The following is a 25,475-nucleotide window of genomic DNA, read 5'->3' as shown; positions in this document are numbered from 1 at the left end:
TTGGTTTTTTTTTGTTGTTTTTTTTGTTTTTATTTATTTTTGGCTGTGTTGGGTCTTCGTTTCTGTGCGAGGGCTTTCTCTAGTTGCGGCGAGCGGGGGCCACTCTTCATCGCGGTGTGCTGGCCTCTCACTATCTCGGCCTCTCTTGTTGCGGAGCACAGGCTTCAGACGCTCAGGCTCAGTAGTTGGGGGTCACGGGCCCAGTTGCTCCGCGGCACGTGGGATCGTCCCAGACCTGGGCTCGAACCCGTGTCCCCTGCATTGGCAGGCAGATTCTCAACCACTGCGCCACCAGGGAAGCTCCCTGTAGAGTTGTTTTGACTTAACTCTTATTAGCATCCAAGGCAGAGCCCAAGGTTGACAATGAGGCAGAGGCACAAAGAACCTGGAACCTGTCCTCTTCCCCTGAGGACGATGGAGCCCTCTGTCCATGCCCCCACCCCATGCCCACCCTCTCCTTAGAGGTGCACCAGGGACCCATTTAGACCAGAATGAATGGACTCATCCCTCAGCCCCTGAGGATGGGACTGTCCCATGTTCTGTCACCTTTCACAGCTTGCCCTTGTCCTGAGGACATATCAATAGCCACTTCGATGTGGATCCTGAGTCTTTGAGAAAAGTAACACTTTGTGTTGCCTTGGTGGGGTGTCCTTACAGGCTGCTGGGGACAGATCACACTGACCCAGACTCCAGAGACCCTGGCAGCATCTCAAGGAAGCTTTGTCTCCATAACATGTAAGAGCAGCGTGGAGGTAGGTACCTCCATGGCCTGGTACCAAAAGAAACCCAAGGAGCCTCCCAGGCTGCTCATCTTTGGAGCTTCTGCCCGGGCCTCAGGAACCCCGTCCAGGTTCCAAGGAAGTGGCTCTGGCTTTGACTTCTCCCTCGCCATCCATGGAGTAGAAGCTGAAGATGTTGGGGTGTATTACTGTCAGTGGCAAATCAGCCCGCCTCTCACAGTGACAGGCCCTCAAACAAAAATATCCTTTCTGGTCTAATGATGCCCACTTGGTGAAAAGACACCTGCTTCCTGCAAGAAGCCACGATGTGAGATGTAAGATGTCCATATTTTAGATGGCCATGTTCTCAGAGTCGAAGTTTCTGTGCTGGGTGAAGCAGGGAAATGCTGAAGACTTATTACCTCACATTTAAACTGGATCTACATAGGGGAAAGCGGGGAGGAGACTGGAGCCAAGCTGTGATCCAGACAGAAGCTTTAAATTGATTTTGTTGTTGTTATTTCCATTATCAACTGCGGCATAAAAGAAGACCCCCCAAATCACAGCTTAAAAAAGCAACAGCTTATTATTTCTCGTGGTTCTGTGGGCTGGCTGGGTGCTTTCTCTGCTGCTTTGCCAGGGGCTCACCCATGCTGCTGCAGTCAGCTGAAGGTCACCCGGGCTGAAAGGTCCAAGCTGTTCTCAGCCACAAGTCTGCCTATTGGTTCTGGTTGATGAGTGGGGAGTCTTGGTTTTTCCCTTAGGCACATGTAAGGGAAGTGGAGGTTGGTGAGAGACCTGCACCTCAGGTGCAGGCTCTAAACAGTGAATTGACTATAGAGAATTTTAAATGAATAATAATGCTACTTTTTATTATCACTGTCCACAGAAAATTCTGAACAATTCTCCTCCCCGCAGGAAGGACCACTCCCACTCCCCTAGCCATCCTTGTCACATGTCTGGTGGTCAGTGCCGGCTGTTTGCCCAGAGCCTCAGTTTTCCTCCATGTGACCTCTCATCCTCTAATAGGCTACATTTTCTTTCTTACATTCAAGAGGTGAGATGGAAGCTACAACACTATTTGAGACCCGCTATCCAAAACTGGCACAGGGTTCTTTTAACCACATTCTGTTTGTCAAAGTAAGACCCAAACCCAACTTGATTCAAGGCTTGATGAAATAGACTGAAGTCTTGATTGCAGAAACATGCAGCCATGTTTTTCTGATCTACCGTAACTGCCTGAGTTATAAATTTAAGGACGACCAAGAAGAATGGCTGCGATATTTATCAAATGCTTATTGTGTTCCAAGAATTGAGCTAAGTCTTGGTATGAGAAGGATGTCTTATTCCCATCTTCCAGTAGAAAACGCGGTGGCAGAGAGAGGTTATAAAATGTGTTCAAGGTCATCCAGAGAGTAAGGACAGATTCTAATCAGAAAATCTGATTCATAGAAGGGAGTGAGTATTATGAGAACACAGAAGGATTCTGTGTAGGTAGCTGATTGGAAAGATTCTGTGAGAGGCAAGGACACTGGTACTAGACAAGGCTCCACATGTAACTTGCTGAGGACAGATTTTGGGATCTCGTAATACCTTTTTTTTTTAAATCTTTGTTGGAGTATAATTGCTTTACAACGATGTGTTAGTTTCTGCTGTGCAACAGCGAATCAGCTATATGTGTACATATATCCCTATATCCCCTCCCTCTTGAGTCTGCCTCCCAACCTCCCTATCCCACCCCTCTAGGCGGTCACAAAGCACCGAGCTGATCTCCCTGTGCTATGCAGCTGCTTCCCACTAGCTATCCATTTTACGTTTGGTAGTGTATATATGTCCATGCCACTCTCTCACTTTGCCCCAGCTTCCCCTTCCCCTCCTGTGTCCTCAAGTCTGTTCTCTACGTCTGTGTCTTTATTCCTGCCCTTCCACTAGGTTCATCAGTACTCTTTTCTTTAGATTCCATATATATGCATTAGCATATGGTTCTTAATACTTTTTTGTACCTTCATTGACAGTTCTGAAACTAATCAGTGTGACCGACTAAGATGACATTTGATCACTTAGAACCAGAGGGAAAATGTGATATTTTATTTTATTAAGATGATGACAAAAAAAAAAACAACAACAAGAAAATAACATACAAGCAATAGAGAAAACACTAGGCTGAAGCCTTTTGATCAGAGATTAAGACTCTTAGTAGGGAGTAAACTGACCTTCTCCTTGCAGAAGACAGAGAAAACCAGGAAAGGAGATGTGAAACAAAGGTACAATCTTGGTTACTCAAAGGAAACCTAAGAGGAAATGATGATTCTTTTTCCTGAGTGCCAACAGGCAGAAGGAATATTCTCATTCAAAAATAAATAATTAAGAGTGATTATAGTTACAGCACACTCAACACAGTAGGCTGGGAATCCTGGAGCAAAGAGAAGTGGACAAATAATCCCAGATCTCCGATATATCCCAAATCTGACCACCCCGATCACCTCCACCTTCACTGCCCATCCTGGTGCAAGCTTCCATCATCTTTTACCTGGACAAGGGCCACACCCTCCCCAAAGATCAACATGTCTATTCTCAAGTCAGCAGCCAGGGCAATCTTTTAAAATGTGAGTTAAGCTTGTCCTCTGTTCAAAATCTTGCACTAGATTCTACTTCACACAGAGGAAAAGCTCAAATCCTTACAACGCCTATCAGGTTCCAACTGACCAGGACCCTCCCTGTTACTTCTCAGACCCCATCTCCTATGGCTCTGTCCACTGACTCACTGAGCTTCAGCCTCACTGGCCACCTGGCTCTGCCTTGAACAAGCCACACACAGTCCTGCCCTTGGACCTCTGGTCTTACTGGTCCCTCTGACAGCAAAACATTTTCTCCAAACACGCATTGTGTTAACGCCTCATCCGTCAGTTCAGCCCAAAGCTTCCCTTCTCAACGATCACCCCGATCCTGCATGAATAGTACATCCTGCTCCACACTTTTGTTCAAAGCACTTCTCAACTTTATTTATTTCTTTTTTTTACATTTTTGGTCACACCCTGTGGCTTGCAGGATCTTAGTTCTCCAACCAGGGATTCCACCCTTGCCCTTGGCAGTGAAAACTTGGGAGTCCTAACCACTGGACTGCCGGGAATTCCCAAGTTTATTTATCTCTTTTTGATGTTTACCCTTTAGAGTGTGATTCTCTCTGGTAGAATTTCAGCTCCATAGGGTCAGGGACATTTTTTTCCTGTGAGCATTGACGTATCTCAGCGTTACACAAGAGTACCTGGCATATTCAAGGTGCTCAATAAACATCGCTGCGTGAAGGTTGTACATTCTCGTTAAGAAAAATGACCACAAAGAAAGTAAAAGCATCCCCTCTAAGACAGTGTATCATTAAGGTATCAAATTTGTGCTGTGGTATTGCGCTAAAGTAAGCAAGAAACAGAGTAGCTAAGGAAAAGCCCATGCATCTGATACCAGGAAACCTGGTGAGTGAGGATTTCAGAGTCAGGCTCCGGACGCGCAGGCCCAGCGGCCATGGCTCATGGACCCAGACGCTCCGCGGCATGTGGGATCCTCCCGGACCGGGGCACAAACCCGTGTCCCCTGCATCGGCAGGCGGACTCTCAACCACTGCGCCACCAGGGAAGCCCTATATGACATTCTTAATGGAAAGACAAGATAATAAAAAGGTCAGTGGTTGCCAGAGATTGGGTGCAGTGGGGGACAGAAATGAATAGGCAGAACACAGAGATTTTTCAGGACTATGAAAATACTCTGTATAATATTAAAATGATGTATAACATTTCATTAGACATTTGTCCAAACCCACAGAATGTACAACACCAAGAGTGAACTCTAAGGTAAATTATGGACTTTCAATGATCTTGATGTGTCAGTGTAGGTCCATCAATTGTAAGATGTACCACTTTAGTGAGTGATGTTGATAATGGGGGCGGCTGTACATGTGTTGGGCTGGGGGCATATGCGGAATCTCCTTACCTTCCTGTCAATTATTCGACCAATATATTTTAAGCGTCATTTATGTTGGTGGTGTGGCAGTAATTTGTTCCCTTTCACTGCAGAATATCTTATATATGAATATATCAAAATTAATTTATTCTGTAATTAAGGAGTTGCTTTCAGCTTTTATGAATATAGTTGTTTTTGGAATATTCTTTCAATGTCTTTTGTGGACTTACGTACTCATTTCCCTTGGGTACGTTCCTAAGAGTGGAAGTGCCAAGGCATAGGACTGGGATGGGTTTGGTAAAATTGCAAAATAGTTTTCCAAAATGGTGAACATATTAAAATCCATCAACCATGTATAAAAGTTCCAGTTGCTGCAATCTTTTCCAATATGAGGTATTGTCAAACTTTTTTTAAAAATCTGTATTGGTAAACCTGAAGTGATGTTGTATTTAAAATTTATATTTCCCTGATGACCAATCATGTTGAATGACTCTTTATACATCTACCTATACATGTTTATGCATATTTATGTAATATGAATCATATATAATATATAAATTATATATCATTTGAAATTCTTAATTATAAAGCACTCTATTATCTCTTTTGTTCTCTTATGTTTGCTTCATGTGTTTATGTGTGTGTTCTGTTCAATAAATTTTTGCCTACCTTTAGGGCCTAAAGATATTTTCCTATACTTTCTTCTAGAAGCATCAGTATTTTACCTCTCACATGAAGACTATACTCTAATTCATATTTTTGCCTGGCATTAGATGGGTCAGAATTTCATTCAAATTCCTCATGTGATTTACATTTGCATATCTAACAGCTCCTCACCACTTATTGTGAAACAAAAACAAACAAACAAAAAACAAACAAGCAGCTCAATATCAAAAAAAAGAAAACCCAATCAAAAAATGGGCTAAAGATGTAAATAGACATTTCTCCAAAGAAGACACACAGATGGCCAAAAAGCACATGAAAAGATGCTCAACATCACTTATTGTTAGAGAAATGCCAATCAAAACAATAGTGAGGTATCACCTCACACTGGTCAGAATGGCCATCATCAAAAAACCGACAAACAATGGATAAGAGTGTTATCAGAGGAGGAGGAACCAAGATGGCGGAGTAGAAGGACGTGCTCTCACTCCCTCTTGTGAGAACACCAGAATCACAACTAGCTGCTGGACAATCATCGACAGGAAGACACTGGAACTCACCAAAAAAGATACCCCACATCCAAAGACAAAGGAGAAGCCACAATGAGACGGTAGGAGGGGCGCAATCAGTAAAAATCAAAGCCCGTAACTGCTGGGTGGGTGACTCACAAACTGGAGAACACTTATACCACAGAAGTCCACCCACTGGAGTGAAGGTCCTAAGCCCCACATCAGGCTTCCCAACCAGGGGGTCCGGCAATGGGAGGAGGAATTCCTAGAGAATCAGACTTTGAAGCCTAGTGGGAATTGATTGCAGGACTTCGACAGGACTGGGGGAAGCAGAGACTCCACTCTTGGAGGACACACACAAAGCAGTGTGCGCATCGGGACCCAGAGGAAGGAGCAGTGACCCCACAGGAGACTGAACCAGACCTACCTGCTAGTGTTGGAGGGTCTCCTGCAGAGGCGGGGGGTGGCTCTGTTTCACCGTGGGGACAAGGACACTGGCAGCAGAAGTTCTGGGAAGTACTCCTTGGCATCAGCCCTCCCAGAGTCTGTCATTAGCCCCACCAAAGAGCCAGGTAGGCTCCAGTGTTGGGTTGCCTCAGGCCAAACTACCAACAGGGAGGGAACCCAGCGCCAACAGTCAAGTGGATTAAAGCTTTACTGAGCTGTGCCCACCAGAGCAACAGTCAGCTCTACCCACCACCAGTCCCTCTCATCAAGCCTCTTAGACAGCCTCATCCAGGGCAGAGAGAAGAAGCAAGAAGAACTACAATCCTGCAGCCTGTGGAAGAAAAACCACATTCACAGAAAGACAGACAAGATGAAAAGGCAGAGAGCTATATACCAGATGAAGGAACAAGATACAACCCCAGAAAAACAACTAAATGAAGTGGAGAAAAACAATTAGCTATACTCATATCAGATAAAATAGACTTTAAAATAAAGAATGTTACAGGAGACTAGGAAGGACACTATATAACGATCAAAGGATCAATCCAAGAAGAAGGTATACTCACACCATGATTGAGTGGGATTTATCCCAGGGATGCAAAGGTTCTTCAATATATGCAAATCTATCAATGTGATACACCATATTAACAAATTGGAAGATAAAAACCACATGATCATCTCAATAGATGCAGGAAAAGCTTTTGACAAAATTCAACACCCGTTTATGATAAAAACTCTCCAGAAAATGGGCATAGAGGGAACCTACGTCAACATAATAAAGGCCATATACGACAAACCCACAGCAAAAATCATTATCAATGGTGAAAACTGAAGTATCAGAAAATCTACAAACAACAAATGCTGGAGAGGGTGTAGAGAAAAGGGAACCCTCTTGCGCTGTTGGTGGGAATGTAAATTGATACAGCCACTATGGAGAACAGTATGGAGGTTCCTTAAAAAACTAAAAATAGAATTACCATATGATCCAGCAATCCCACTACTGGGCATATTCCCAGAGAAAACCATAATTCAAAAAGACACATGCACCTCAGTGTTCATTGCAGCACTATTTACAACAGCCAGGTCATGGAAGCCACCTAAATGCCCATCGACAGACGAATGGATAAAGAAGAAGTGGTACATATATAAAATGGAATATTACTCAGTCATAAAAAGGAACAAAATTGGGTCATTTGTAGAGACGTGGTTGAATCTAGAGACAGTCATACAGAGTGAAGTAAGTCAGAAAGAGATAAAGAAATATCATATACTAGCACATATATGTGGAATCTAGAAAAATGGTACAGGTGAACCGGTTTGCAGGGCAGAAATTGAGACACAGATGTAGAGAACAAACATATGGACACCAAGGGGGGAAAGCGGCGGGGGGTGGTGGTGGTGAGATGAACTGGGCGATTGAGATTGACATGTATACACTGATGTGTGTAAAATTGATGACGAATAAGAAACTGCTGTATAAAAAAAATTTTAATAAAAAATAAAAAGAAATTTTGAACAATGTAGAGGAGACATAGCTTCTCCTATGGCTAAGGGAGAAATAGGGCTGAGCCGGAAGGAATCAGCTGGTGCAGCAAATACTCACCGGCCCATGGCTCTGGGGAGGAGGTTTATGTTTGAGGCTGAAGCACCGTAAGAGGCTTGCTATAATACTGCTGGCAATACTAAACTGCCACAACTTCAGGCCGGACGCTGCCTATGGTGAGAGGGAAATCTGTTGTGGACTCACTGCCACTAAATCAATCAGGGCTCCCAGATGCCTGGATGGATGCCCAGGAGATGAGCAGCTCAGGAGACTGTTCTGGTTTCTGCTGGTACCAGGCAAAATAGGTTTTCTGGTTGGAGTACAAAAGATTCTGGCTGGACCTGCAGTTGATGGTGACCCTCTCCCCTGTGGACACAGCCAGGGAGCTTGGAGACTGGGTCATCACGATGGCCCCAGAGACACCTGCAATCACAATGGACCAGTGACCATATATTGCATCATAAATATATTAAAATATATTTCTTAAAAGTGTACGGTTTGTTCTTTGTCAAACCTAATCACGCTGTTTTAGGTAAAATGGTTTATTCATTCTGCATTGTAAAATCAATCTTTAGTTTTATAAAGATATTTCTCCTTTAAATCTCTCCCCTGAGACCCAGAGAACCAGGAAGATGAGAAGTCGTGGCTCTGGCATCATCTTGATGCTGCCCACCCGTCTGATGCGCTCAGGCCCCATTTCCAGGAAACCCCATGAATAGAGCCTGACCAGCCAGCCTAGGGCTCCAGGAGCCTATGCAAAGCATCAGAGCATGAAATCAAAAGTGCCTGTGCAGTGAGTTGTAAAGACAAATAATGAAAATAAGGAGACAAAAATAGCACTACCCCAGGAAATGTGATTGTATGCCTAAAAGAGGCCCAGAAACCAACTTAAAACTGTGATTTTCAATCCAATTCGCCGAAATTCCCAAATGTAAAATTTTCTTAATACAGCTGTACTTTTTCAAAACAGTTGAAGGAAACTTGGAAACATTAATTAACTTATAATAAATAAATTAATTGTGAGTATGTCTACAGGACTTATTTAAAACATATAAATATGGCATCAGTATATAAAATATAGTCATGTCACTGAACGGAATGAAGATATTACGCACACATTTGTGTCTATCTCAGATTCTCTTTACAATTTTAAATTCATATTTGAAGTTCCTCTTGGACAGCTCATAAGCTCTCAATACATCCAAATTATATCTCTCATATTTCCCTCAACACATATGCTGTATTAGAAAACGAATCACCACATACCGGTGAACCACCCTTGTTACTAATCTTTAGGTCAATCAGTTAGTTTCTCGAATATCATTTTAAGTCCTCTCAGGTTTCTTTCTCTAACTGACCTAAAGTAAATAGCTTCAGCTCCCAAGCACTGCTAGAGCAGTTCTTTATTTATTCCTACTCCAAATGAAATATATATATATAGAATTACACAAATAGCAAACAGTATCATGAACTCTCCTAGGCACAGGACATTTTGAACAACTCCATCAGAACACTTGACCTCAGAGAGCTTTCAGTCTAATGGGAGGGACAGATAATAAAGAAATAAGCTTTCTGCTGTTCCTCCTGGCCTCTCCCTCTGAGATTCCTCCCCTGAAGAAATGTCATCACACAGGGTGAATGGGGCAATGAATGTGCAGGTGCACTTATTTTATCCTCATCCTGCATTCATAAAAAAGAGTCAGAGGAAAGCGGAAAAAATCAGTACAGTTTAACACCTGTGTTTCCTGGGAAAATAAAGTCAATTGTAGTCTCATTAATTGTCAGATATCCGAATCATCTCCTGATTACAAACAGTGGTCTTTCAGTTCATCATGTCTCTGCAGCATGAAACTACACAAGACACAGGTTGGTGACAAAAATCAATACACTGTATACAAAAATGACCTGGATCTAGTTTTAGGAGAGCACTTTATGTTTAATATTCATGTCTCGTAAAGGGAACCTTCCTCCATTTTACCCTTCTCCATTTTTTCTTGAAAAATGAAGTTTTCCTAGATGGAAGAGACATCCACTTATTCTTTTTGTGCCTCCCTGAGGCACTTACATATTCCTCTTGTAATCCTTAATTCAGAGCCTCACTCCTTGGCTTGTAAATTGCCGTCTTCCCTCTGTGTCTTTACGTGCACTTCCCTATGTGTGTGTGTCTGTGTTCCAATTTCTCCTTCTTTAAGGACACCAGACATACAGGATTAGTGGTCACCTCTCATTTTAACTTAATTACCTCTTTAATGATCCTATTTTCAAATACAGTTACATTCTGAGGTAATTACCACTGGCTATTACAACATATGAATTTGGGGGTTATGATTCAGCCCATAACGTACAGCAATATCCAGAAGCAATGTCCTGCTCTACTCACTGCATCCTATCAGGTGGTGCATGATTTCAATCTGTCCCATTACTGATGATGTTTCCTTAGAACCTTGAATGAAGGTAGTGTCTCCCAGACCTCTGAGGCATAGTTACTTTTGCCCCTTTGTACTTAATAAGAACGTATGAATAAGTTCTTTGACACTATATGAATCCCTATTCCTCATCAAAACATCAATATGAACTCATGGATTCCTATTTTCATCAATGGGCTATAATATGTTACCATCATTAATTATTTTGGTACTCAAAGTTTCCCAGATTTGGCCAGTTGGTGAACCATCGAGGTTGGCTTCTATTTCCTTCTGCCACAACCCCATCATTCTTTGAGCATTTCTTTAGTTTCTGGAACTAGATGGTCCAGGCTCATCTGGCTTTTTTCCTGTCCTAAATCCAGAATCAGACATTTCTCCAAGAATTATTGGTTCCTTTTAGTGGAGAATGGTATTTAGACACCAAGATTTGAGCACTATGGATGCTATTTGGGACCGGGGTGTCATTGCTTCCAGCTTAGGGAAAATTTATCTATCTATCTATCTATCTATCTATCATCTATCTACACACACACATGTATATACACGTGCACATTCATATCTGTATCTACAAAAGCCCAAGGGTTTACACTATCTCCAATTCCAATCTACACCATAGAGTTTATTCTAATACGCTCCTTCGATTATTCATGACTCTTTCTCTAACGCTGATAATTTGACTCCAAGTATCATTATTGCGTTTAATTACTTGATCAAACTACTTGATCAAATTGATTTGAAATCAATCTCCGGTGGTAGCCGTCCCTTCCACCTCCCGTGCAGACAACTCCACCTCCCTCCCACACACACGTATACCTTGCTCCAGCTCTGATAGCCCTCGCACAGCCGCCACCATTTTGTGCCTCCTGCATGGGTGGGCTCCTCACCCAGTCTGGGCTCTGACTCCTGCACTGTGGGCCCCCGCCCACGTGAACATCCTCCCAACCACCCACCAGCTGGCACACCCAAACTGGGAAAATAGTGCCATCATTCCCTGCTCTAGCCCCAGCAATCCATGTTGCACTTCCAGCTCCACCCCACACAGATGCCCTTTCCATATTATGGGCTCCCAACCCCACAAGGGTCTTCCCCCTTCCTTTTCCTATGTGGTTGCTTCCTCATCATGCTTGGGCTCTAATGTCCTAAATGCAAACATTGAAAACTATGTTCTCTTAAGATCTGGCAAAGATTTGGTGATAGTATGGTAGAATATGCAGGTTTAGGGAACATAGTAGATGCAAGGGTATACATGAACATTTGGTCTAAGGAAGACCTTAACTTCTAGAGAAGAATAGCTTGGGTTGAGAGGGAACAGAGAGCAGTGATGTGTGTAATGCAGAGAGCATCTAGCATGTAATAGCAAATAGAGTTAGGAAGGCGGCTGATACTTCTCAGATGTAGAGAGAGAAAATCTCTGACCTTGGCTGGCCTTGATGGAAATTGTGGGACAGAACATCCATAAGTGCTTAGCTGGAGGTGAGCAGTTGGTGATGACAGATAACCAGTGCCTGGTCCTTTCTTTACAAATCACGGCCTTGCATATTTTTATTGCTCTTCTACTTCATCGCATCTCTCATTGGTACCGCTAATAATTTATCTTATTAAGGGCATCAGAGAGTCAAAGAGAAAGCCTCTCTGGCCTCAGTATCCATAGGTTCTAAGTTGAAGGAGGTTATAGAATTCCTTGCAGTTTCTGGTGTTGTGTCATACCTGAAAAACCCTGCCTTAGTTGGAGAGACAGCAAGAAAAGCATGTTCTGAACTCTGAAGAGAGCAAAATATCACTCTAATCATAGGACCGCAGACAACCCGGCATCATCACTAGTTCCCCAGCTCTCAGAATTTTAAGACAGGGGACGGACCAAACTCTACTTGAATGTGCTTCCAAGAATCATCAGCAAGTTTGGATTCATAGCAAGAAAACTTCATCAAGTCATAGATTAAACAGAAAAATGAGCAAATTGCATTAAATATATAGCAATCATTTGACAAACGAATGAAAAGTGACCATACTAGGCTTCAAATCTGTCTTACTAGTAGTATGGTCTATGTGAACTGTTGGTTTGTCTGGGTATGAGACTATTTACCCTATACATATGTAATACTGTGAAAAGTGTGTGACATAAGCTTCTCCTTAACAAAACTGTGATCAGTGATCAAGAACCTCCTCCCCACAATACAGAAAAAATTTTACTCTTAAATGATACAACTCGTATTAGTACAAATCTTAAGTACAAATTCAGATATGTCCCCATAGCTCAGTGGTATAAAGAAGATAAATAATATTAATAAATGTGAGGGCTTCCCTGGTGGAGCAGTGGTTGAGAGTCCGCCTGCCGATGCAAGGGACGTGGGTTCGTGCCCCGGTCCGGGAAGATCCCACATGCCGCGGAGCGGCTGGGCCCGTGAGCCATGGCCGCTGAGCCTGCGCGTCCAGAGCCTGTGCTCCGCAACGGGAGAGGCCACAACAGTGAGAGGCCCGTGTACCGCAAAAAAAAAAAAAAAAAAATGTGAAAAGGCTCTAAATTCTTAAAAATCTATTTGACAAGGAATGAATAATCCATTCACTACAAAATAACCTAGTAATCTTCCAGAAGTAAATCTGACATATTACATCTTTCTCCTTCATGATAAATACAGAGTAATTAACTCTGCCTGCATGGACAGTACCACTGTCTGTCTTCATGTATACGGTATCAGTACACTGGAGGGGGGAGGGAGGAGGGGAGAGCCAGGGTCCTCATCATCTGTGCAGTTGTCATTACCCTTACAACCATGTTGCCTGGCCTAACCTGACATTACTCTTTCCTAATTCTAGCAAAGAATAAGGTGACTTCTTGGGAAGCGCCCTTGGGAAGTAGCACTGTGCTGTAGATGAAAGGTGTATCTGGAACGTGAAGTTCCTATAAACTTCTCAATCCATTTTGACCCAAGCATGCACCAAGGGAGACATCCAGGCATAGTGCCAGTAGAAAGAGGAAAACAGAACCAAAGGCATCTATTTTGTTCCCAGCAGGCTTATACCAAACACCATCTCTCTGAATCTAGGTGAATAATGAAGTGAGAGGACACGGGAAGGAAATTCTGTGACCAGAGGAGAAAAATTCATCCCTCAGACAAAGTCAACAGGCTTTTCTGACTTGACCACCTGGGGATGGGTTGCTCAAGTGTAGAGAAGAGGAGGCACGTGGTTTCTGCAGCTGGAAGCCCAGCTCGCCCCACCCCAGCTGCTTTGCATGTTCCTCCCAGCCCACCCTGTTGCCCAAAGCCGATATCTATGCCTGAGTCAGTGCTCTGGGGAAGATCTGCCTCAGATCTGCCTCTGAGTGGATCATGGAAGCCCTAGCTCAGCTTCTCTGCCTCCTGTTACTCTGGATCCCAGGTGAGAGGAACATGGGATGGTTGTGCATGTCAGTGAAGATTTTTGGTTCATGCAATTGGGTCCTGCACCTTTGCTCAGCAAGCAAAAAATTAAAGCTCAGTGTAGATCGATGACCCTAGCCCTGTTGGGAAGACAGTAAGTAGGATCTAGATTACATGAGCGACTTTTTTGTTTTATTTCCAATCTCAGATACCACTGGAGAAGCCACGTTGACAGTCTCCAGCCTCCCTGTCTTTGTCTCTGGGGGAAAGCGCCACCCTCACCTGCAGGGCCAGTCAGAGTGTTAGCAAGTACTTAGCCTGGTACCAGCAGGAACCTGGGCAGGCTCCCAGGCTCCTCGTGTATGATGCAACCACCAGGGCCTCTGGCATCCCAGGCCGGTTCAGTGGCAGTGGGTCGGGGACAGACTTTACTCTCACCATCAGCAGCCTGGAGCCTGAAGATGTTGCTGTCTATTACTGCTATCAGTACTATAGCAGGTATCCACAGTGATTCAACGTGAAACAAAAGCCTCCACAAACCTTTGAGGGTGTTTCATTATACCAGCTGTTTCCTTTATAAGCAGCTGCTGTGATGGCTGTGCAGTTTTAGCATCTCTACCTCTATTTGGAAATCTTAACGTTCTGAAAAGTAACCCCATGACAAGATTTGCACGCGGATCCCTGGAATTTTTCTCGGACTTAAAGGCACAGCCAGGTTTAGGCACAATTTCTCTGCCAGTGGCATTGGATCAGACGCACATGAGTGGATGCCTTTAAAGATATACCTGTCCTGGCCAGTGCAATAAGGCAACAGTAAGAACAACAAAGAAGAGAACTGGAAAGGAAGAATTAAAACTGTCAACATGAGTGGATTGTGTGCAGAGAAAATTCAAAATAATCTACTGAAAAACTACTGAAATCAATAAAAGAAATAGCCAACCACTGGATTCAAGGTGAATATACAAAAAAAAAATTTGATTTCTCTATAACTGCAACAAATTATAAAAATTAAAATTATGAAACACACCATCTACAAGAGCATCCAAAGCATCATATATTTAGGAAAAAATAACAAAATACACTGTAGACTCCAGAATATTATTCAAAGAAATTGAAAAAAACCTAGTCAAAATCAAAATCTCAACGGGATTTTTAAAAAAATCACACTTGCTGTGCCATTCAATAGAGATGAATAAGACCCAGACAGGTAGGTGGTAGGAGCTGTTCAAGGTCATCCACCTAGTTGAAGAGCATCACAGATCATTCTAGTAACTCCATTTTAGGACAAATTTCTTTCTCAATAATTCAAAAAAATGGATAATCTTTAAATGTTCAAAACACATCTCAGAACACAAAGCCCCAGGCTTACAAATAGCTCTTTCGGTTTCTACTACTCACATATTCTTTTTTTTTTTTTTTTTTGCAGTACGCGGGCCTCTCACTTTTGTGGCCTCTCCCGTTGCAGAGCACAGGCTCCGGACGCGCAGGCTCAGCGGCCATGGCTCATGGGCCCAGCTGCTCCGCGGCATGTGGGATCTTCCCGGACCGGGGCATGAACCCACGTCCCCTGCATCGGCAGGCGGACTCTCAACCACTGCGCCACCAGGGAAGCCCTACTCACATATTCTTGCTGTTCCTTGCCGAAGGTCTCTTCACTCTTGAAACTCTAGACTTTTTGTTAACACCTTTATGGCATTATAATTCATATACAATATAGTTCACCAATTTATCTTGTCCACTATGATGGACTTTAGTGTAAGAGTTGTGCAATCATCACCGCAGTCAATTTTATATTTTCGAAAAGAAATCCCGTACCCATTACCAGTTACTCCCCATTTCCTCCAGCATCAAACATCCCCAAGTCCTAGGTGACCACTTACTGTCTGTGCCCACGGTGGACATTTCATATAAACAGATCATGCTGCATGCTGTCTTTTGTGACTGGCTCACTTCGTTTACCATAATGTTTGCAAGGTTTTTCCATGTTGTAGCTTATTATAGTACTTTATGTCTTATTATGGCCAAATAGTATTTCATTATATGAAGAGGCCACATTTTGCTTTTCCATTCAACACTTGATGGACATTTGGGCTGTTCCCACTATTTGGTGAATTCAATGCCTCTGCTATGAACACTCTTTTACAAGTTTTTGTGTGGGCATCAGGTAAACAGAATTTGATTAAGGAAAAGAAAGACACTTATCTTACTTTCCTTTCAAACTGACAGTAGCAATTTAATGTCTCACCCTTCATCTTTTTTGCCCTATTCTTTAGCTGTAGTTCTCAAGTTTCCACTTTCAAATGCAGCATGTAGTTTTTTCTGAAATGTAGACGGGTGGTATACAAGGAAAATTATTTTAGGTTCTACCCAGTACCACTGAGTAGACATGAATTCACTTGAGTCAAAAGAAAATTTTAAAATTTTAATGTGAAAATATCTCAGTGTAAGTAATTATGGTTCAGGGTAACTAATACGTGTGTAAATGTTGGGACAGAGAGCTGAGTAATCACGGAAGCAAGTGTGCAGTTGGAAACAGCATTACATAGACACCTCTCTGAATCCTGTATTCAACCACGATGTGAAGTAATTATGGTCCTGAGCGTGTAACCCGAAAAGGGGGGCAATGGTTGATGATGTCAGGAGTATTGCCATGGTATCTATCACCCCAGTTAACTTAGCATCAGAATGGCAGCAGATGGAATGAATGCTGAATACTGCAGAATAATGAAAAGTCTGGGGGCGGAAAAGCAAAGTAGAGGAAGGATGATGCTACTTGCCCAGGAGCTTAGATTTTACTCACAGCCCTTTTGAGAGTAAGGAAAGCTCTGACAATATCACCATGGACAGCTCATGCAGGAAGTTTCACACTGCCAGTTAAACACTGCCTGCCCATCCCACCACCACATACCATGTAACTTGCATACTGCTCCCATACATAAGTCCCTCAACATCTCAGAGGCCGTAGAATGCGTATCGTTCAACTGGTGAGGACGCTGACGACAAGTGAACGCCAGGCCAAGGCTATGAGCTCCCAGGCTCCCCTCATCTTTCTGCTCCTCTGGATCTCTGGTAAGAGAAACTGTTCCTCTTTTTGCAGCACTTAAGTCCTCTGAATCTTGACCAAAAAATATAGCATTTGTATATGAAATCGGTTTTTTTCATTCTCAACAAACATGATGCTTTTGATTTATCTTTTCTCTTTTCCTCCCTAAACAGAGACCAGAGCAGAAACACCCATCACACAATCTCCAGCATTTGTGTCAGTGACTCCAGGAGACAAGGTCACTGTCACCTGCAAAGCCAGCCAAGACATTGATGTTTTTTTTGTTGTTGTTGTTTTTGTTTTTTGCGGTACGCGGGCCTCTCACTGTTGTGGCCTCTCCCGTTGCGGAGCACAGGCTCCGGACGCGCAGGCTCAGCGGCCATGGCTCACGGGCCCAGCCGCTCCGCGGCATGTGGGATCTTCCCGGACCGGGGCACGAACCTGTGTCCCCTGCATCGGCAGGCGGACTCCCGGCCACTGTGCCACCAGGGAAGCCCAAGACATTGATGTTGACGAGCACTGGTACCAACAGAAACCAGGAAAAGCTCCTAAGCTCATTGTGAAATATGTTTCTACTCTCATCTCTGGGGTTCCATCCCGGTTCAGTGGCAGTGGGTATGGAACAGATTTTACCCTGACAATTGATGACGTGAAATCTGAAGATGTTACGTGTTATTTCTGTCAACAAGATGATAATAAAATCTCAGAGTGATATATTCTGTTACAAAAACCTCCAAATGCCCTCAGTGGAGTGACCTCAGCTGCTACTCAAAATGTTCAGAATATAGAACTAGGCAACCCACAGGGATTTATCAGGTTCTCCATGTACACGCATACTCACTTCCTTTTTCTATTTGTTTCCATATTTTCTGCTGCCTCTAGTGCTATGCCTGACACACTTGATATGGTAGAGACTCTTACAGCCTTCAACCACATTGTCCAGCTGTTTCAATGAGCTCACTCTGAAGCAGAGATAAATCCACGTGGCCATGTCCCTATCTTTTGCCACATCTTTCATTTCCACCTCCAAGAAGAAACGAAGGCAATGATGGATCCAGCTTAGGTTTCCAATTATAGCAGTAAAAGCAATCTTCTCCCACCCTCTAAACTCACCCACACACTCATTTAGACTCTTCCCTACTGACTTAGTTTTCACCAGCTCCTTTTTAATATTTCCTATGATACAGGGGAGAGCAAGTGATAGCTGTAAGAACTCAACTTACATAAGATGCAGGTCCCAAAAAAACACAGTCCTTCTTTAGAGTCCCGGAATTTGTCCTTTTACTATTTGCCCTGGGTTGCTCTTGAAACAATGACCACCAGAATGGCACTTAATTAGTACTTTTTTAAGACCTTTGTTCTTTTGTGAAACAGTTCATTTCCATAATCCCAAGGTTAAAAGTGTATCCCCTAGGGCTTCCCTGGTGGCGCAGTGTTTGAGAGTTCGCCTGCCGATTTCTCAATCGATGCAGAGAAAGCTTTCAACAAAATTCAACACCTATATATGATAAAAACCCTTCAGAATGTAGGCATAGAGGAAACTTTCCTCAAATAATAAAGGCCATATATGACAAACCCACAGCCAACATCATCCTCAATGAGGAAAAACTGAAACCATTTCCACTAAGATCAGGACCAAGAAAGAGTTGCCCACTCTCACCACTATTATTCAACATAGTTTTGGAAGTTTTAGCCACAGCAATCAGAGAAGAATAAACCAAACAACCCAATCCAATAATGGGCAGAAGACCTAAATAGACATTTCTCCAAAGAAGATATACAGATTGCCAACAAATACATGAAAGAATGCTCAACATCATTAATTAAGAGAAATGCAAATCAAAAATTTGCAAAATTCAAAAATTATACAAAAAGAAATGAAATTTAGTTATTTGTAGTGAGGTGGATGGACCTAGAGTCTGTCATACAGAGTGAAGTAAGTCAGAAAGAGAAAAATAAATACTGCTAACACATATATACGGAATCTAAGAAAAAGAAAGGTCATGAAGAACCTAGGGGCAAGACGGGAATAAAGACACAGACCTACTAGAGAATGGACTTGAGGATATGGGGAGGGGGAAGGGTAAGCTGTGACAAAGTGAGAGAGTGGTATGGACATATATACACTACCAAACGTAAAATAGATAGCTAGTGGGAAGCAGCCGCATAGCACAGGGAGATAGGCTCAGTGCTTTGTGACTGCCTGGAGGGGTGGGATAGGGAGGGTGGGAGGGAGGGAGACGCAAGAGGGAAGAGATATGGGAACATACGTATATGTATAATGGATGTACTTTCTTATAAGCAGAAACTAACACACCATTGTAAAGCAATTATACTCCAATAAAGATGTTAAAAAAAAAACAAACCAATGGGTTAATGATAAAATCAAAGAGAAAATCCTAAGAATGGAAACTAGCTCTTTTACAATGTTTGTCTAATTTTAGACTTCATTACTGCCTAAGGATTCTCATATTACAGGATCATTTTTCTGATAACAAAATTGGGGTCAAAAAGAATAATTTGTCCACAATTACACAAGAAAGTATTCTAACCCAGGTTGGCCTAGTGACAGGGTCTATATTATTTCTATACATCATATTCCACAGCCACTCCTTAGAGCCATCTTATATAACCTAAGTTAACTTAAGTTGAAATACAATGGTATTAGTTGACCAAATATTTCATGATCTATGAAATATAGCCTATATTACAGTCAGATAATCTCTTAAGATATGCAGCTCTTTCTATAGACTGAACTAAAAGTGGTGGTCATTATTATACAATTTTTAAAAGCAAAGCTCAGAATCATAGTCAAAAGTATGCAAATATGTATATAATACATATATGTTAAATTAAAATATACATACATATGTTAAACTACAGATAGGGAGATAAGAGAGATAGAGGTAGAGAAAAAGGAAGAAAGAGAGACACACAAAGAGACCAAAATGTTTATATAGGGGTAATAAGTTTACTGGTGTATAGGGGTTTTGTTTTATTTTACTTTTCTACCTAAATTCTCCATAAAACATTCATAAATCTCGTATGGTTTTTAAAATAATTTAAGATTGCTCTGTACCTGCTTTTTTTCTCTGCAAATCTTACCATGACTTTTTGACTAAAGACAATAAAATCTGACGTGGCTTGTAATACTGCTTTTGTTATCTTGCAACCTCAGGGATCCAGGGAAGAGTAGGTGGCCATTTGCAGTCTTCTTGGCTTATACAGCATTGCTATCTACTGACAGAACTTCATAACTGCACCCTGACTTCAGCGTGAGGTGAGTCACAGTCAGCAATGTGACACTGTTTCTTTTAAATTATTTTCATTTCTAATGTTTATAGAAATGGTCAACCTTATACAAAGATATATAAAACACACATACATTGGAGTATTTTGAAGCGAAACCATTAAGAATTTCAGTACACTGCTCACTGATGAGGACCTTTTCCCAAGCAGCCACCATGCCACTATAATACAGAATTAAGAGCAATTCCCTAACATAGCTAATAACCAGTTTCTATTCAAATTCGTTGATTCTCTCTAAATATGTTGTTACAGAAATTTCGCTTCGGTCAAAGTCCAGGTCCAGATAACTGTATGGTTAAGTTTTACCAAAACGTCAAAAAAAAAACCCCAAAACCCTGTATTTTATGAAAATTGTCCAGGGGATAGTAAAAAAGAGTAAACTACCAGTATTTAGAACTATAAATCATGTCATGAGGCTAGGATAATCTTGAAACCAAAATTAAAGACTGAACATGAAGAAAGAACCCAAACACATTTATCGTCCTCGATGTAAAACTCTAAGAGAAAGTATTAGAAAGCTGTATCTGTTAGAATTTCACTTGGCTGCACACAGTTAGAATCTAACCAGGGAATCTTTATAACATGAGGGAGTGTTCTTTTCTCACAGAACCTGGGGCAGGGGACTCAGGGATGGAACAGGCTCCTTTCCCTCCTGCCCCCTCACCCTAGTTCGTGACCTTCACCCTACTTATCACAAGATGACTTTTCCAGTGTTCCAGGCAGAACCACTTGGACTTTACCGGTGTGGGTGGAGGTGGGGCCACTGTCTTTTCTGTGACATTTGGCTGTCTCCGTGGTTATTGTCTAAAAGTTTTCTGTCTTTCTAGGCTGCCCCTAGTCCTTTGGCAAGAAAGAGCCAGCATTTGTTAAGGCTCTTTTTTGTCTAAGCCCATTTGTGTTCCCAAGTTGCTAGTTTCTCCAACACCTGCTCTGTGATATATGAGGCAAAAAGAAAACCTCGGCAGTTTTCTGTCATTTTTCAGATCCCAAGACCCCTATGTGGTCTGCCTTATTCTCTCTACCTGTGTTAAATTCCTAGGGTCGCCATAACAAAGTACCAAAAACTGGGTGCCTTTTAAAGCCACAAACTGGGTGACTTTTATAACAGATACCTATTCTCTCACAATTCTGGAGGCTAGAAGCTCCAAATAGGGTGTGGGCAGGGCCATGCTCCCTCTGGAACCTGTCAGGGACAATCTTCCCTTACCTCTTCCTAGATCCTGGCAGTAGCTGTCAATCTTTAACAATCCGTGGTTTGCAGCTGCATAACTTCCATTTCTGCCTGTCATCACATGGCATTCTCCCATCTGGGTTTCTGTGTATTTTCTTCTTTTTATAAGAACACCAGTTGTATTGGATTAGGGACCAACCCTTCTCCAGTATAACCTTATCTTAATTTAATTAATTATATCTGCAACAACCTTATTTCCAAATTAAGTCACATTCTAAGGTACTGGGTGTTAGGACTTCAACGTATCTCTTGGGAGGAACACAATCCACCCCATAACATCACCTTTCAGAGTATTATTTTTTTTAACAAGATGCCTGGGGTTTTTAGCTGTACTTGGTGGGAGGAATAAGGAAAGGTACTTCTTTCTTTTGGGAAGTGGAAGTCACCTTGTATATTTTTTAAGCGTTCAAAAACAAAAAATAGCAGCAACAATAGAACAAGGAACCAGTATCAGCTTTAGGTGGAATATTCAATGGTCCAAATATACATCCACAGTTCAATAGTGAAGACAACTGAATATCCAGGGTTTTTAATAAATTTATATGCATAACTACTCATATAGTAAAAGCTGAAGGCATCTTATATTTACTAAGCACCTATCTTGTTCTTGACAAGAAAGCAAAAACCCATTCCCTGTAAAAGGTGACTTAGCAGTTTAGCTGCCAGGTCACTGGAGGGCAAAGGAGAGAGGGTGGTACCCTTGCCCATCCACCCATGACAGGATTCCTGCTCTAGGAACTGAATCATCAGTTCCTTAACAATTAAATATTGTTTGTTAAGAACATTAAGTGTTTCAATAATTAAATGTTGTTGCTGAATGCCTTAAAAATAACAGGGTGTCCAGTCGTTTAAATTTCCCAGGTTTCAAGTTGAGGATGTGAACCAGTTAAAACGTAGCGACTCTATAAAACAATCTCATTCTAGCTCCATATAGTTTTGTTTTGTTTTGTTGTCTTTTTATGCCAATACCATACTGTTCTGACTACTAAAGCTTTGTATTATAGTTTGAAGTCAGGAAGTATTATGCCTCCAGTTTTATTTCTCTTTCTCAAGATTGCTTTGGCTGTTTGGGGGTCTTTGTGTTTCCATACAAATTTTAGGATTGTTTTTTATATTTCTGTGGAAAATGCCATTGAAATTTTGATAGGAATTGTATTGAATCAGTAGATCACTTTGCCAAGACTATGAGAAGGAGTCAATCTCACAAAAAGACAAAATAATCAGCAGTAATTTTTCTAAGGCTATAATAGTAAAGACCTGTCCAGAAGAAAGAATTTTCTGTATTTGTCATCTCCTTTCTGTTTAATTATTCCATGTAAATCTAAGTGCTACAATCTCTCTCCCCACCTCAGTCACTGCCCTACTGCTCTGGGAGATATAAATAGGATGTGGCAGCCCTTGGGATGAAGCCTGCATGGCACTGGGCAGGAGAGACCCTGCACCCATCTAGAGAATATTTGATAAGATATGTGGTTCTCCATGTTCTTCAAGGATCTGTACATATTTTGTCATACCTCATGACATTATGTTACTGCTGTCTGCACAACAGTGGACCCCAGAAATACTAGTGTGGAGAAAAAAGGAAGGAAGGAAGGGAGGGAGGAGATACTTGTTGATTTATCCATAAACATTCTAATTTTTCTAATTAAATTATATATCCAAGTAGTTTCAATGTGACATATTCCCAAATATACATATTTATCAAATTCAGTTTGAAGAGCAATCACTGAGTACTCAGTACAGAGGCACGATGGCGAATACAGAAGTATTTCAAGCTGTTCAAATATGATTATAAAATTCCATGATGTAAGGCAGGATGTGGGAGGTATGATAAATACCACTTTACCAAAGTGATTGCCTACCTACCTGGAGAGTTTGGGTCACTCGGGTTTTACCCTCTCCTTCAATAGCCAAAATCTCTTAGGCAGCAATGGAGAACTTCATTATGTGTAAAGCTCACCATCCACAAAGCCTCCATTCTAGCCTGGAACTCCAGCACGATTCAGTGGCTGACTGTGAGGTCAATTTTCCTTTCCTAATCAGTCGTCTTTCAACTCATTACAGGAGCTTTAAGCTGAAGATGGCCTTTGTCAGCCTGTGTCCTTCAGAGACAGCATGGGACAGAAACCCTACCCTCCACTGCCAATTAGAACTTCACACAAGTGAAAAACAAATCTCCAGTGCATTAAGTCACTGAAGCTTTGGATCGTATCTATTAGAGTAGCTATCACTGCTCTTAGTTAATGCACTTATCAGGCTGAAGATTATTGCAACTAGCAGCGTTTAGTGGAAATCACAAACTGGTTCTTAGAAGGCAAAGGTTTAGACCCTGACTGTGCTCCTACAACCTCAGTATCATTAAGGGGGCCTTTGTTTCCTCAGTTATAAAAGTCAATAGTTAAGGCTCTTTTCTATATTAAATGTGATGTTTGTATCCTGACTGAGTTCCGGAGCAGCTGTCACGCTGAAGAAAGAAACGTGTTTTCATGCTGCACAGACTCATTTTTCATTCTGTCACTGGATTTCAGAAAATGCATTAAAATGTCTCCTCTGACTTAAGGGAAACAGATGGCAACTGTGCAAACAATTTTCCTGGTTTACGAAGGTTTTGCAAAGTGCCTCAGGAAATTTAATGGAAGTACTTTAATTGGGAGGCAAGGCTCTGCAAAGACCCTCCAAGATCACACTAAGCCTATATACTATTCAGTCTAACATGGTCCCAGGCTCAGCTGCAGCCCAGACAGTCCCAGTTAAGGCACCACCTTCAGAAGCAGTTTTTAGGGCTTCAGAAATTACCGAAAGTGATCACCAGAGGGCGCGCCAGAGCAAGAGAGGAGAAAACAGCAAGTACCATGTGACTGCTGAACAATCCTTGTTCATTTCACTCATTCATTTGGGTAAACATGTATTGGACACCAAGTGTATGCCAGACACTTGTTAATCACGGAGAGTGCAGCGGTGAGTGCGATCCCTCATGAGATGCCTGTGCGATGCAAGAAATAATGAGGGATGTGAAGAATATTCTTTTTCATAGAAGTGGAAGATATGATATCCTGGGCAGAGACAAGTGTCAATGATACGTTGTGCGTGGTTATTTCTGCGATCTTGGTTTTTCCCTAGGTTGATGTATCCCGGTGTATGTGCCTTACATTTGGGTAGACTCCTCCTGGTTTCTGGTATTAATTTCGTCAGCTACTCCTTGTCTAGTACTTATCCAAATTCCCAGCCACGCCAATTACAAGATTGATTAAATATTTACTCTTTCTCCTCACTTCACTTTAAAGGGCCATGAAATTTGCGGTTCAAGGAATAGAGATGAGCCTTTCTAATCTGTAAGGGTCCTAGGTTTCATTTGAGGACTGCTCCAGTCCACTTGCAGTATCACAGTCATGCCAAATCAGAGAATAAATTGAAAAGTAGTCCATATCTGTGTATCTCCTTGACATAGGACTTATCAGTTTCAAAAAAAAAAAAAGCTTATAAAGAAACTGCTTGAAAACTGTCTTGTATTAGGTTCTTTTGGAGGAGGTAGGTCTTTGACAAACTCCTCAATTTCTTCTAAAATTAGTGTCTATCTCTTCTTGGGCGAATTATTCCATTTATTTTGGGAGATAAGGAATTGTGCCCTTCATTTAGATGTTCAAAAAAGCAAAAGCCTATCTGGGGGAAGGGGAAATTGGATGAAGGTGGTCAAAAGGTACAAACTTCCAGTTATAAGATAAATAAGTACTAGGGATGTAACGTACAACCTGATAAAGATAATTAACACTGCTGTGTGTTACATAGGAAAGCTGTTAAGAGAGTAAACCCTAAATTCTCATCGCAAGGAAAAGGATATGTTTTCTACTTCTTTAATATTGTCTCTGTATGAGATGATGGATGTTCACTAAACTTATAGGGATCATCATTCCATGACGTATGTAAGTCAAATCATGATGCTGTATGCCTTAAACTTACACAGTGCTGTACACCAATTATATCTCAATAAAACTGGAAGAAAATATTAAAAATTTAAAAACAAAAATAAAATTTTAAAAGAGCAAAAATGGCCTAGGGGGGCTTTAATCTGAATATGGGTAGAAAATGAGAAGAATAAACATTCTATCAAACCAACCCTGCCTAACCTAGAAACCCTGGACAAGTGGGTTTCTGGAAAATGAAGTAAGAGGACGAGTCAAGCATGAAGTGAGGAGGGGCAGAGAGAAGGCAATGGTACAGGAATCATGACAGCAGTCAGGGAGATCAATAATCGCATTGCAATAAGAATCTGAA

General features: G+C 41.8%; 1 protein-coding gene and 1 gene segment (V, D, J or C); one reads left to right on the top strand and one right to left on the bottom strand.

Annotated features, from left to right (window-relative positions):
• Positions 1-25,475, top strand: part of LOC112398941 (immunoglobulin kappa variable 2-29-like) — a 75,091-nt gene that overhangs the window by 33,819 nt on the left and 15,797 nt on the right.
• RPIA (ribose 5-phosphate isomerase A) overlaps positions 7,867-25,475 on the bottom strand; it is a 98,619-nt gene continuing 81,010 nt past the window's right edge. The window contains exon 9 of the mRNA XM_024743802.1: positions 7,867-8,258. Within this exon, the coding sequence (XP_024599570.1) occupies positions 8,050-8,258 (209 nt within the window). The 3' untranslated portion in view covers positions 7,867-8,049. The remainder of the gene's footprint in view (positions 8,259-25,475) is intronic.

This window comes from Neophocaena asiaeorientalis, unplaced genomic scaffold (assembly GCF_003031525.2).
Source record: "Neophocaena asiaeorientalis asiaeorientalis breed wild unplaced genomic scaffold, Neophocaena_asiaeorientalis_V1.1 scaffold114, whole genome shotgun sequence".
In the NCBI taxonomy this organism is placed as follows: domain Eukaryota; kingdom Metazoa; phylum Chordata; class Mammalia; order Artiodactyla; family Phocoenidae; genus Neophocaena; species Neophocaena asiaeorientalis.
The sequence above is the reverse complement of the archived record's forward strand: the minus strand, read 5'-3'. Positions and strand labels throughout refer to the sequence as shown.